Genomic DNA, 13302 nt, shown 5'->3' with positions numbered 1-13302 from the left:
GGAACACTCCTGCTTTTCCCAGCTTGCCCCTGTGTGTGCCAGGCCGTTGTGGGGATGCCCAAGTTTTGCAAGAACTATGCCTTTTCCTCCCGAACCACGGTCCCTCCTGGCTGCCATGTTCTTTTCTGAAATCAAGTCTCCAATCATCACTCCCATGGCCTTGGGTTCCACGGCCGTGTCCTGTGGCACAAGAGGACCGTGCAGGTCCATGCATCTAAGTGCGGGTGGATGGAAAGGATGGCAAAGGGGACTAAAGTCAACTCCCCATCCCCCGCCAACCAGTTGAGACTCTTCAGGGCTCTGTGACAACAACGGAAACCTCTTTGGTGAGGCCTCTTTGGTGAGGCCACTATCAAGGGAACACTCTTTGCCATGTTCTGTGTGCAGAGATCAAGGGGCTAAGAGGGAAGGAGTTCGCTGCAGCCAAACACGAGCTGCCAGAACTGGAATTTCATGGTAAAGCCTCATGTCCCAGCCAAGGGGAGGAAAACTTGGGCCCTCGGGGTCCCATCGGAAAGGTTTGTGTTCGTTACATTCTTTTAAAATTGCAACTGGAGGAGTCTTTGTTTTACCCCTTACTCTAGAGGGCTCTGATGCTTGGACCTTTTTAAGACTGGACCAGTGGCTGATGACCCCAGTACACTGTTTGCTCCTATCCAGCTTCGGTTTAAAGTTAACACCATCTTTTTAGCAGAGACAGGGGTCCACATCACACCAACAACCCACCATCGCAACTGATGCTAACCAGGACCTCTTTGATAGGAAAGCTGAGGGCTGCATGGCCACAAAAATGGAGCCTTCTTGTCCCTGGGAGTCCTTCTTGAGCAGGTCTGCAGTGCATTGCTAGGATGGGGGCGATTTTCAAAAGCACATCAGTGGCTTAGGAGCACATGTCCCATCAATATTCAATGGGACTCAGGGGAGAGAAGTTCAAAATTACTGAAGGAACTTTGGTGCACAAATCTTGGTGATAGTAACTAGGACTTGTGCACCTAAATCCCAAAAGGTGCTTATGAAAATCTCTTCTGTGGCTCCTAAGTTGCTTAGCTCAGGGGAGGGCAAACTACGGCCCACAGGCTGGATCTGGCCCATCAGGGTTTTCAGTCTGTCCCACGGGATTGCCAGTCCCGTGGTGCAGCGGGGCTAAGGCAGGCTCCCTGCCTGCCCTGGCCCCGTGCCGCTCCTGGAAGCGGCCAGCACCATGTCCCTGTGACCCCTGGGGGAGGAGGAGGCAGAGGGATCCATGCACTACAGGTACCACCCCCCGCAGCTCCCATTGGCTGGGAAGGGGGAACCGCGACCAATGGGAGCTTCCGGGGTAACACTCGCAGGCGAGGGCAGCGCATGGTCGGGCCGCCTGCCCTGCCCCACCCCACCCCCAGGAGCCATTTTCGAACTTGCTGGCCACTTCCGGGAGCGGCGCGGGACCAGGGCAGGCAGGGAGCCTGCCTTAGCCCCATTGCATACCGCTGCCACCCCGGAGCTGCTTGAGGTAAGTGGCGCTGGGAAGGAGCCCGCACCCTGAACCTCCCCTGCACCCTGCACCTCAATCCCCTGCCCTGAGCCCCTCCTGCACTCTGCACCCCCTTCTACAGCCCAACCCCCTGCCCTGAGACCCCAAACCCCTGCCTGAGACCCCTCCCGCACTCTGCACCCCCTCCTGCACCTCAACCCCCTGTCCTGAGCCCTTTCCTGCACACCATATCCCCTCCCACACCACACACTCCCTCCCGCATCCCAACCCTCTGCCCCATCCCTACATTCATGGCCCTGCAGACAATTTCCCCACCCAGATCTGGCCCTCGGGCCAAAAAGTTTGCCCACCCCTGGCTTAGCTACATCTGAAAATCCCCTTCCACAGCGAATGGGGGAAGCAGGTTGTGCTGCTGTGGATAAAGAGAGGAGCTGCATCTCCCGGGCACCTTTCCTCAACACACAACCCCCTCTCCGCACTTCCTGGCTCAACCAAAATCCTTTGAAACATCTCAGAAAGCTGGTGGTTTATTTGGGAAATTCCTACAAGTGGGGGGGGGGAAGGGGCAGGAGATCTATGGAAAGGTCTGGATGCTGCAGGGCCAGGTAAGTCAGGAGTAGGGTGACCAGATGTCCCGATTTTATAGGGACAGTCCCAATTTTGGGGTCTTTTTCTTATATAGGCTCCTATTACCCCCCCACCTCCTGTTCGGATTTTTCACACTTGCTGTCACCCTAGTCGGGAGGGTTAGTGGCATTAGCAGATGATAAATGCAAACCACAGACAAATGTACAGAGGGGAGGGGAAATGCGTTCTTGGCTGGGAAAGGGATGGATACTGGGAGCCAGGGAATAGAATGTATACGTGGCATGAGCACGTGGGGTAATTTATGAGGATGGGCAAGAAAATCACTGTCAGAGGCTGGAGAAGTCTCTGCTCCCAGGGGGAAAGGGTGGGCAGGGCTGGCCAGGTTTCTTACTCCAGGAAGCTGGTGATATAATCCCGGCTGCAGGTTGACCATACAAAGGGGTTGGTCTTCATGGTGATGTGAGCCGCCATGAGCTTGGCTGTTTCCTGTCCGCGGGAGCCGCAGCTGTTGCCAACTCCATCATGGTTCATGCCGAACCTGGAAAAGGTCACAACAACAACGACAAAGACGCGAGCTGCGGTTACAGGCAGCTGACATCCCTCCAGCGTGTCTGTGCACAGAGCCACGGGAGGCCGGACAATGCCAAGATGGCCAGTCTCCTTGGGTGGGGGAAGCCAATAAGGGATGCTGTGCCGACGGAAGGTGCCCTGGGTGGTGGGGACTTTAGGGTGCAACCGGTCAGCTTTGCCTGCCCCTCCTGGGTACACCCTCTTTCTCCAGGCCTCCCACCGCTTCCGGTTTCTGATCCCTCCCTCAGGTGGGGGACTAGGAGTTGGAAAGCATAGAAGAACGGGAGCGGGGAAGAACAGCGACGATCTGACCACATGGCTGAGTGGGGAGACAGGGCTGGTGGCAGAGAAGATTGTGGGGATTGGGGTGGGGGGATGTAGGGAGGTGTGTCCTGGCATTCACTGGGAGGTAGCGGAACCTCACTTGGTCAAAGAGAGGGAGTGGGACTGTGTCTGGGAGGAGGGAGATGGACCGGGGAGGAGTTTACTCAGCTCTAGTCTCTGAGTTCCATATCCTGTTAACTGTTTCAGGATCATGGAGACTGTTCTCGTATAGTTTCTTTCCTCTGCTTCTTCAGCTTCACTAGCCTTACTTTCTATCCAATTTCGCTTATCTTTTTTTGCATTGTTTCTTTACTGCTTTGTCAAGGAGGAACAAGAAAATAGATGGGTGGAACACTTCCAAGAAGTGCTAAACCAACCAGAACCAATGACAAGACTGGAATTTAACAATGATAAACCATTAGACCTAGATATAGATGTATCTGAGGTAAAAATCGAAGTAGTAAAAAAAGCATTGCAGAAGCTGAAAAACCACAAGGCATCTGGTTTGGATGGCATTCATCCTGAGATGCTTAAATATGGAGGCAAAGATGTGGAATCAGTCATCTGTTCACTGTGCAACAAAATATGGATGGAGGTAAAGTGCTGGAAGAATGGACCCTCGGTATCGTAATCAAGTTACCAAAGAAAGGTGATCTAAACAATTGTTCAAACTGGAGGGGAGTAACACTTCTATATGTCACAGGAAAAGTATTAGCAGTGGTCCTCCTGAGCAGAATGGAAGGAAAGATGGATACCATCCTACGTGAACAATCAGGATTTAGACAAGGGAGATTGTGTGCAGACACTATTTTCACCCTGAGACGGATTATTGAGAACACAATTGAATTCCAAGGCAGTCTTGCCAACGATTTCATGGACTTTCAAAAGGCATTCGATAGTGTAAACAGAGAAACAATGTGGAAAATTGTGGAACAATATGAAATTCCAACAAAATTAATTAACATTATGAAGGCATTCTATGCCAATTCAAAATGCTGCATTAAAATGGAAAATGGATTGAGTAAGACATTCAGCATCAAGACAGATATAAGGCAGAGGTGCGTCCTGTCTCCTTTTTTGATTATGCTAGTCATCGACTATGGATTAAAACAATGTGACAGTGATACACATGGCCTAAAATGGAAAAATTCAAGACTATCTGATCTCGACTTTGCTGACGACATCGCTCTTATCAATGAAGATGCCAATGGACTACAAAAATGCACAACCAAGTAAAAGAAGTAATGGAGAAGATAGCTTTGAGATACAATGTAAAGAAATGTAAAGTCATGTTAATGGAGACTCTAGGGACAGAAATCAACACTGAAGAAGAGAAACTGGAGAAGGTGGACAATTTTACCTATCTTGGAAGTAGCATCAGCCAAGATGGTACTAGTTCTGAGGAAAGAAGAAGAATGGGAAGGCAAACACTGCATTTGGAAGACTCAAAAACATCTCCCTCAAGACAAAACAGAACGTACAAAGCAATTGTTATCGCCATCACAACATATAGCAGAGAGACATGGCAACTTACCAAGAAAGGTACGCAAAAGCTGGATGTGTTCCATCACAAATGTCTGAGAACAATATTGGGAATAACATATAGAGATGGGAAGATGAACGAAGCAGTCAGAAACATTACTGGACAAGGCACCCTCTCATAAATAAGCTACAAAAGAAGACCTCAGTGGCTGGGACTTGTGCTGAGCATGGGGAAAAGAGCGCTCACCAAATACCGCCCTTGATGGAAGCCAGAAAATGCAAGAAGAAAGAGAGGAAAACCGTGAATAACATGGAAACGAACATCAAGTACCTCAACATGAAATGGGAAGATTTGGAGAGAAGGACAGTTGACAGGCAAGGAGGGCAACTGTGTGTAGCCCAATGTGCAGCAAAGCACGGGATGAGCTAAGGTCTAAGGTAAAGTAAGTCTCTGAGTAATGAGTGCTGAAAGCTTGATCCGGCGGGGTCATCGCCTGTTGATGGCAACAGGAGTTGTGTTGCCACAGCATTTCACAGGATTGGGCCCTTACTGACTAATAGTCTCCCCTCCCCTGAATTAATGAGACTCACTCTGCACTGGGCTTGTAACACAGTATTATAGGAACATGGCATTTCCTCTGTTTGACCAAACCATTGGGCTGCCTAGTCCAGTGTCCTGCTTCTAGCTCCAGAGGATAGTGTAATAATCCTGACCACCCACAATGCACCTCGACAACTGTGCATAAAAGCATGTGGGGCAAAAATTCCTTCCTGACCCATGGAGGTGGCAGCTGAAGACGTGGAGCATGAGATTTGACTGCTCTTAGCTTAGACCTACATAACTACAGGATGCTATTCTTGTCATTCTTGATATTTGTCATTGCTGAGGCACATAGCTAAGCAGGATTAAACATGAGGAGGTGATAAATGTATTCATTATTATTAAATATTTCTACTGAGGAGCATGTACATGTGAAGTAACTGGGTGGGCCCACCGTGCAAGGTGTGGTACAAACATATAATAAACAACAGTCCCTACTCCAAAAGTTTACACGAGAGAAGATAAAGTGTCAAGGGGCTATTAGTGCTTAGGCTTCAGGACACCAGCGCATCACTAAGGTCAGGAATAAATTTCCCTTCCTCACAGTATAGTGTCGGACATTGGTCCAGGTGCATGAGGCATCACAAGTTTTCCTATGATGCACGGAGCATTGGCCACTGCTGGAGACAGGATGATGGACTAGGTGGACTACTGGCCTGGCCCAGTATGAGCAAGAAGGTGAGATCTCAGACTACATGCACTACTGGTGTGATCTGCTTTGGCCCGGAGTGGGCACACTGGCCTATCTGTTCTGGTGTGGATGTGGGATATTGAACTGGATGGACTGTTGGTCCCACCTCGCATGGCTATTCCAAGGTCTTTACACTGAAGACGATTCTCCAGTTGGTTACTGGTGAGAGCATCCAAAAAGGGGAGGTCTTTCCTGTTAAGCGACTCCCCGGGGGAACGCTTCCGGGTGTAACACTCACGTGTGGCCGATCTCATGGGCAATGGTGAAGGCAGTGGCCAGCCCGATGTCCTCGTTGATGCTGCAGCTTCTCTCTCGCTCACACATTCCTCCCACTGGGGCCAGCCCTAGGAAAGGCAGCTAGGGTTGGTACAGGGACAGTGAGGAGCACTGGTGGCGGGGTGCCAGGCCACGGGCCACGTTTCAGGGTTCAACAGCGTGCTTTGGGCTTAATGTTTATTCGGCGCGTTAACCTGGCCTGGAGGGCCTGACTCTTCTCATTGACTTCAGTGGATTGTGTATCACGCATTAGAGCAGGACAGGAAAGTGGTTTGCTGGGCTCCGGCACCCAGGTCTCCAGCTACTCCCAGTGCTGGCCACGAACTCGCTTTGCCACGAGATGGCTGGCAACAGCAGGAGGGCTTGGAAATGCCAAGTGCCAATAAAACTCCACCAGACTTCAGATCTGCTCCCCAGATTGTCTACACAGTGAGGAACCGGGGCTGGTCACACCAGATGAGCTCAGTGGGGACAGAAAGGCCCATCCAAAGCCTGTTTTCAGCAGACTGAATATCTGTCTATAAAGGGCTGAAGCCACAGTCCTGCCACTGCCCATTGGAGAGAGACAAAGCCCAGATCCAACTGGCTAATTCCACTGAGGGGGGGTTGATTGGTGCCCATCACCACTGGAATCAAACCTGTGTCCATCTGTGCTGCTCAGCACCCCGGAAATATCTCTGGGTTCCTCTGTACCTCTGCACACAGAACGCCCCAGGCACTGTGCCTCAATGCTGGGCACCCTCCGACCCGCAGAGTCGGAAACAAGGCAGCGGGGTGAGGGGGGGAGTTTGGCTATTTGTTAAGAGCATAGATTGCTACCGACAGGTGCCATAATAAGACAAGGTAACCCTCTTTTACCTACAGAGCAGGTGCAAGCTTCCCACCCTACCCCACCAACCTACCAGAACAGGACACAATCCCACGATGAGTGAGGAGTTCGTCCTCAGTTCTTGGCCTCCCGGCTGGACCACCTAGCCTCTAAGAAGTTGCTTTGAGATCCACCCTGTCTATTTTACTTTGGGGGAGTATACTCGGCCCTCCCTTCCATGACCGCTCAGTTTAGACCAGAACTTAAGGAGACCCTGTGTATGGACAGTACAAGAGGGCAGAGCCAGAGAGAACTACATGGTCTGTGTCCAGCAGCGGCAATAAAGAATTCCCTTTGTGTACATCACAACAGAGTCCTAGCACTCTCCTCTGCAGCCAGGGAGACTGCTGACCAGCCTTCAGAACGAGAACCGTTCTGAGTCCCTGGGCGGGAACTGAACAAGGGATAGAACAGTGAAATGGTCCAAAGCCAGTCACCAGACCCTTGGCACGAAGCAGATTTTTTTTTTTTTAACACTTATTGAAGTAAGGAGGCAGTGTGGCCTAGACGATCAAGCACTGGACAAGGACTCCGGATACCAAGGTTCTGTTCCCGGCTCTACTGTAGGCCTGCGGGGTGAGCTTGGGCAAGGCACTTTGCGGCTCTTTGCCTCAGTTTCCCTATCTGTAAAATGGGGCTAATGATACCGATCTCCTTTGTCAAGCACTTTGAGATCTACTGATGCAAAGCGCTAGAGAAGAGCGAAGAATTAGTTACAACAGAGTCTCTGAGCTGGGCTCTTACCTACCTAAGGTGCCACATGGCTTGTTCTTGTAGATGCATATATCGTATCTGAAAGAGAAGAAAGGAAAAACACTAAATTAAACCAAAACCCTGTGCAGGCTGAAAAGATGGCAGCTTTCATTAGATCTCCATAGTTTCTGCCCAGTGGGAAAAAAAGAACATGGTTTTCTGGCTAATTGCCAAAGTATCTTAACCCCATGGGATTTCCCCCTAGGATAGGTGTGCACAGATCCTTTGGATATTTGTCATCCAGCAGCTCTGAGCACTTGTATTATCACAGCCTGGGGCTCTGAAGGTTTGTCTACACTGCACCGCATGGCTGCAACTGGCCCGGGTCAGCTGACTCCAGTTCATGGGGCCCAAGCAGGGCAGCTATCAAACTGCAGTGTAGACACTCAGGCTGGCGTCTGGGCTCTGAACCCCCTCACCCACCGCATGAGATCCCAGATGCCAGCCTGAGCCTACAGGTCCACGCTGCTATTTTTTAGCCCCGCGGCCCAAGCCCTGCAAACCTGTCAATTGACTGGCGCGGTGGTGTTATTTATGGCAGTGCAGCCGTCCCCTGAGATGCCAGGAGATCTTGGGAACCGAGCAGCAGCGGTGCCCCTCCAGCTGGAAAACACCCTCCTTATTTCATTTGATCGAGAAGAACATGATGCCGAGATTGAAAGAAGGAAGCGGGCAGCGATTTGGATTACAGCCAATCACAGCACCTGTTCCATTGACCTCACTCCAGCTGTACCACCTGCTACCCACGGGGCACTGCTCCCAGTGCTTGATTTGTGCCAGGCCTTGCCAGGGCTGAGCCCCCGGCACCTCTGGGCCTGGCAGTTCAGAGCCCCCGGTACCTCTGGGCCTGGCAGTTCACAGCCCCTGGCACCTCTGGGTTTGTGAATGTAAAAAAAACTGCTTGAGTCCCGGCACCTTTTTAATTACAAATGAAGCACTGCCTGCTCCCCAGCAGCCTTTCCCATAGCCCCTGTCACACACGTGTCCAAGAGCCTCACATGCCCCAATTCATTTATCCCCCCTCAGACTACCTGTGAGCCACTTTTCACAGATGGGGAAAGTGACGCACAGGGAGGTTCCGGCAAGGCCTACGTTTCCCAAAACAGCTGCTCGTTTTGTGCACCTCGGTTTCCGGAGGAGTCCTTTACCCAGGCTCAGACTGGGGGACCCGAGCAAACTCGGGGCCGCTTTGGACAATTTTACGACAGCTACGATCTCTCGGGCCACCCTGATCTCAGCACGGCTGGAGCGGGAGGCGACAGAGGGCTTGGAACAGGGCTTGGCTCTGCAGTCCGCTTTCCCCATTAGTCAGCCCCAGCCCACGTTCACTGAGCTTTGAGGCGTGGAGCGGGACGCATAGAGTCTGTCAGGATTTTTTCACCTGGGGCACAGGGCTGGGGGCATAGGTCCAAAGAAAGGCCAGAGCTAAGCTCCAGATAGGAATACGCATGGGCTTTGGGAACTAACAATTCAGTGATACGGGCCTTTCTTGAATTTTTATCCGTGTGTGTGTGTGACAGAGAGAGAGAAGATGGTGGCGGGTGGGCTGGAACAGCAGAGGTGTTGCTGGTCAGGAGTGAGGTGGATTGGCAGGGCTGCGTGTGGGCCCAGGGCTCAAAGCATGGAGGACACTGAGTCCAGGCAGAGCCGTGGAGGGGGGAAGCTCAGGTGCCTGCCAGCACTGTAAATCGGCCTTGCTACTGCCTCACAGACCCTGAAACCATGGAGAAAACCAGCGTACAGCAGGTGATGGGTTAAGAGGGACAATTGCCGGTAGATGGCTCCTGGCCCTCTGGCCTCCCCGCTCGCTCAAGGCGTCCAAACCCCTCGCCCCCCGACAGGAAACCGAGCGAGGGGAAAACATTCGCAGCTTTGTTTCGAGCGGATTCCGCTAAAGCCTTCGGAGGTTCTGACTTGACACGTCTCCGGCGGAGGGAAAAAAGCCCACAGCTCAGCAAGATGTTATCGGGAGACGGGGAATTTATTACAGACAGCTCCAGATGCGGTAGGCCCTTCCAAGGGCTGGTGCGGGAGCTGGCCCCGGGGACTCGGGCCCAGAGAGTCTCTCAGGGTTAGTTCAAACATCTGGCAGGAGGCCGAGGAATTCGGAGTCAGCGTCCGCGTCCCACACGCAGCAGCCGCTGCGAGCCAGGGAAGGTGAAGTCGGGGCTGACAGGGCTTTGGCTTGCCCCCCCGCCATCAAAAATTTCACAGCTCCTCTGACATGAGCCAGGCTCTGTGCAGCTCCTGCAGCTGAAGGGAACTGGAGCGAGAGTGCAGCGTGCTGGGGAAGCCAGCAAGAATCGGCTCCTGCTTGGAGACTCCCGGCCCTGCTGCTTTCGTTTTATGACCTTCCCCCCTCTCCCCTCACTTCCTGGAGGAAAAAGGAAGGCGCAACCCCTCCCTGCTTGTAGCCCACTGCAGTCGCCCCAAACTTGGGACACCCAACCTGTCTCCACCCTGAGCCCCCCGCCATTAAAACTGAGTGTTCAGGTAGGCGAGGGGCAGGCAGGGCTGGCTGTGGGCGGGCATCGAGAAGCTGTGCCGAAGCCGTCCAAATGTGCCTGTCAGCACCCACTGACATGCCAGTCTCACGCCCCATAACAGTCCGGCTGGTGCCCTTCAGTCCTGGGCTCTCAGGGCCCCCAGACTTTTGTCTTGCTCAGCCAACATGTCACAGGTGGCTGGGTCCAGTAAGCGAAGCAGGTCCAGCATCCCAGTGCCAGAACAGGTGCGCCCTGTTTGGCCAGTTAAGAGAATATAGGATCAGGGTGAACCTGAGAAAGGAGAGGGCGGAAGCAGCTGCTGGGGGTGGAGCAGGCTCCAGCGGTAAAGCCCCGATAAAAGGGCAGGAGCTGGACTTCAGGGGAGGGTGCAAGGAGGCCTTTAAATGAAGTCTGGAGCCAGGAAAATGAGGCGGATGAAAAGTCAAGCCCAAGGAAGGCAGAAGTGGGGTTTATTGTTTATACTTCTAGTTTGGGATTTTGTGGGGAATTCCAGGGGAAAGTCCTGAGAGTCCCAGCCCTGCAGGACGGGAAAACCTAGAGAGGCTGTGGGGGAGAAGGCCTGACAAAGGTCACCGTAGGAAGAAAAGCCTACGGAAGCAGCACCGAGGAGCTGGACTGAGCAGACCTTGGCTGGGGGTTGTAGGATCCCTGGGCTGGATCCCAGTGCACGGTTCCCTGGCCAACCACTAGTACAGCGGCAGGAGGCTGGAGATGGGGACAAGGACATCTAAGAGACACCGCAGGCTTGGCTTAGAGCAGAGACTGCGTTAGTCAGGACAGGGCTGGTGAGAGCTGCCAGAGACCAGGAGGCTTTGGAAGGTCCCCAAAGTAAGCAGTGGTTGGTTCCTGGGAGAAGGCAGGAGAGCGGCAAGAGGGGTTTGCTGGCTGACTTCCCCTAGCCAGAGGGCCAGGGCTGAAGACGGCTGAAGGCCAGAAAGCAGCAGAGGGAGTTGCCTGCTGACATCTAACCTGGAGAGCTGAAGCCAAGGGCTGGAGAAGGCAGAGGGGCAGTGGAGAAACTTATCTGCTGATGTCTCCTTGCCGCAGAGCTGGACCCAGGGAAGAGTGGGAGGACCGGGGGAGTGAGGGATGCTCCCCTGGTGAGGATGATCTCCCAGAAGAGAGGCGGTGGGGGTCCCACTGGGAAGAGTGGGGTTAAACTCCAGCTGGAAGGACTGGGGTGGCTGCCCTGGCAGAAGGACAGGAGAGGACCAAGCCAGGTACGACAGAATACACTGGAGAGTGGAACGTGGGGCCCCAAGGGCCTAGAAGCCCTGGGATTTTAAGGACTCTATGTGCAGGAGGTGACAAATGGACTATGGATTGCGACTGATGTTTTCGGATATTTGCACAATGTTTTTGTAACAAACTCGAGTGGGAAGGGTATTATTGAGGCAACAGAACCTGGAGTAGAGTTATTGGGTCTCCGAAGGAGGGAAACTGAGGCAGATGGGCCTGTTGTGCCATGGCATGGCTCAGCAGAGCACTCCAGGTGGGGCTAGCATATGACACAATGCCCCAGGTTAGTAAAACCCTGCACAGCTCTCATATCTGCACTGTGGTCATACTTTCACAGGCAGAACAGTATGGCCCAAAGCACCTAGACACGTGCTTATATCCCACTGATTTCAGCACATATCCTTCTGGCCAGGCCGGGCGAATTCTGGGAAGGCATCAAAGGACTGTCAGCACTCACGTCATTTAGCCTGCATCCTCACTGCAAAGCGGGTGGGTTCCCAGCCTGGGCGAAAGCCTTGCTTGGGCTTTCAAACCTTGGGGTAAAGCAGCTCCACGCTCGGGAGAGGGGGTTTTGTGTCTGGAGGGAAGAGGTTTAGGGGCAACACCTGGTAAGTGCCTGGGTCACCTCTGCAGCGAAGATGGACCCAGAGAGCACAGCCCAGCAGTGGGGGCCTTACCTGGTGATCAGCACAGCAGTGTCGTGGTTGGCTATGCCGTTCTCAGGGATGGCATTCCCATTGCCGTTCCGGTTCACAATGGATTTCTGCCACTTGCAGAAACTGTCCAGGGATTTCCCAGCATGGTGGTTAATCTCCAGGGTGGGCTGGAACAGAAGCAAGAGGAGAGCATGACATGGGGAAGGTGCACTGCCCCTCCCCAGATGAGCAGGGGGCTAAGTCCAGCACTGCTTCCCTCTCCCATTGCACAGTGGGGCTGTGGGGAAGGACTAGTTGGCAGGCAGAGGCGGGGAAAGTACAGCAGAAGATGTGGGACATCTCTGCTGGCCTAAGGTCCTGCATGGAAATAGAACTGCATCTGGCTCCCTGCAGCAACCCCCCCTCCACTCCAAACAGAGAATCAAGCCCCCAGTAAATACCCAGGTCCATTCAGGGGCACGGCAGGTGAGCTCCGATTCAAGACACGGTCTGGTCTCTAGCACAGCAGGTAGCTGGCACATGCCCAGCAGGTGTGTTGCACCAGGGAGAACCTGCTTTGTTGAGCGGCGCACCAGGTGCACGCTGCATGGAACCTGGACCATTCAGCAGCAGTTCACAGCTTTACCACACAGGAAAAATACAAGATTTCACAAAGCCAGGGCAGCACTCCCCAGTCAGGGGGTCATGACGACGCTGCACAGCTGGGGGGTGTGCGTGTGGGGGTTTGGCAAAGCTCCCCACTAGCCAGAAGCTCCATTGCCACCTTACCTGGTCCTCAGTGAGAAGAATCAGACGGGTCACAAGGATATTGACAATATTGCCCAGACTTGAGTCCTGGAAAAGTTTGGCAACCTGACCTCCAAGAAACAAGAAAAGACAAGTCTTAAAAATGAGCTCATCACTGGGGACATGGCGTCTCACATACCCACTGTTGCTTTCTGCTGGAAGGAACCAGGTCTGCTCTAGCATTTATTGGTGTGTAGAGGTCTCGCCCCCCCACATGGGGAGGCTTGAACTCAAGATAGATGGTGGCCAGCAATGGGCCTGAGCCATCTCATTGGGATCTGGATTTCGGTACCTAACAAAGGCTGAGGATGTTCAGATCGGGGTCTGGTTCTGCCCTGAATCTAACAGAAAGCGCCACCTCTCTGGATCTTCTGCTGGAGCTCAGAGGGTGAAGGCCTCTGGCTTTGGAGCTGCATTGTCCTTGGGTCTGAGCAGTGCTGGGAACAACGTGGTGAATGTTTTACACCACGTGCAACAATCAGAAATG

The 13302-nt window shown here is 53.0% G+C and overlaps 1 protein-coding gene across 1 annotated transcript in view; it reads right to left on the bottom strand.

Annotated features, from left to right (window-relative positions):
• Nucleotides 1–13302, bottom strand: part of ADAMTS10 (ADAM metallopeptidase with thrombospondin type 1 motif 10) — an 81328-nt gene that overhangs the window by 38142 nt on the left and 29884 nt on the right. Inside the window, exons 5-9 of the mRNA XM_077842067.1 lie at nt 12798–12881; nt 12051–12196; nt 7623–7666; nt 5969–6074; nt 2454–2600 (exon numbers count right to left, since the gene is read on the bottom strand). Coding sequence (XP_077698193.1) covers nt 2454–2600; nt 5969–6074; nt 7623–7666; nt 12051–12196; nt 12798–12881 — 527 coding nt within the window. The remainder of the gene's footprint in view (nt 1–2453; nt 2601–5968; nt 6075–7622; nt 7667–12050; nt 12197–12797; nt 12882–13302) is intronic.

This window comes from Eretmochelys imbricata, chromosome 25 (genome assembly GCF_965152235.1).
Source record: "Eretmochelys imbricata isolate rEreImb1 chromosome 25, rEreImb1.hap1, whole genome shotgun sequence".
NCBI lineage: Eukaryota > Metazoa > Chordata > Testudines > Cheloniidae > Eretmochelys > Eretmochelys imbricata.
The sequence above is the reverse complement of the archived record's forward strand: the minus strand, read 5'-3'. Positions and strand labels throughout refer to the sequence as shown.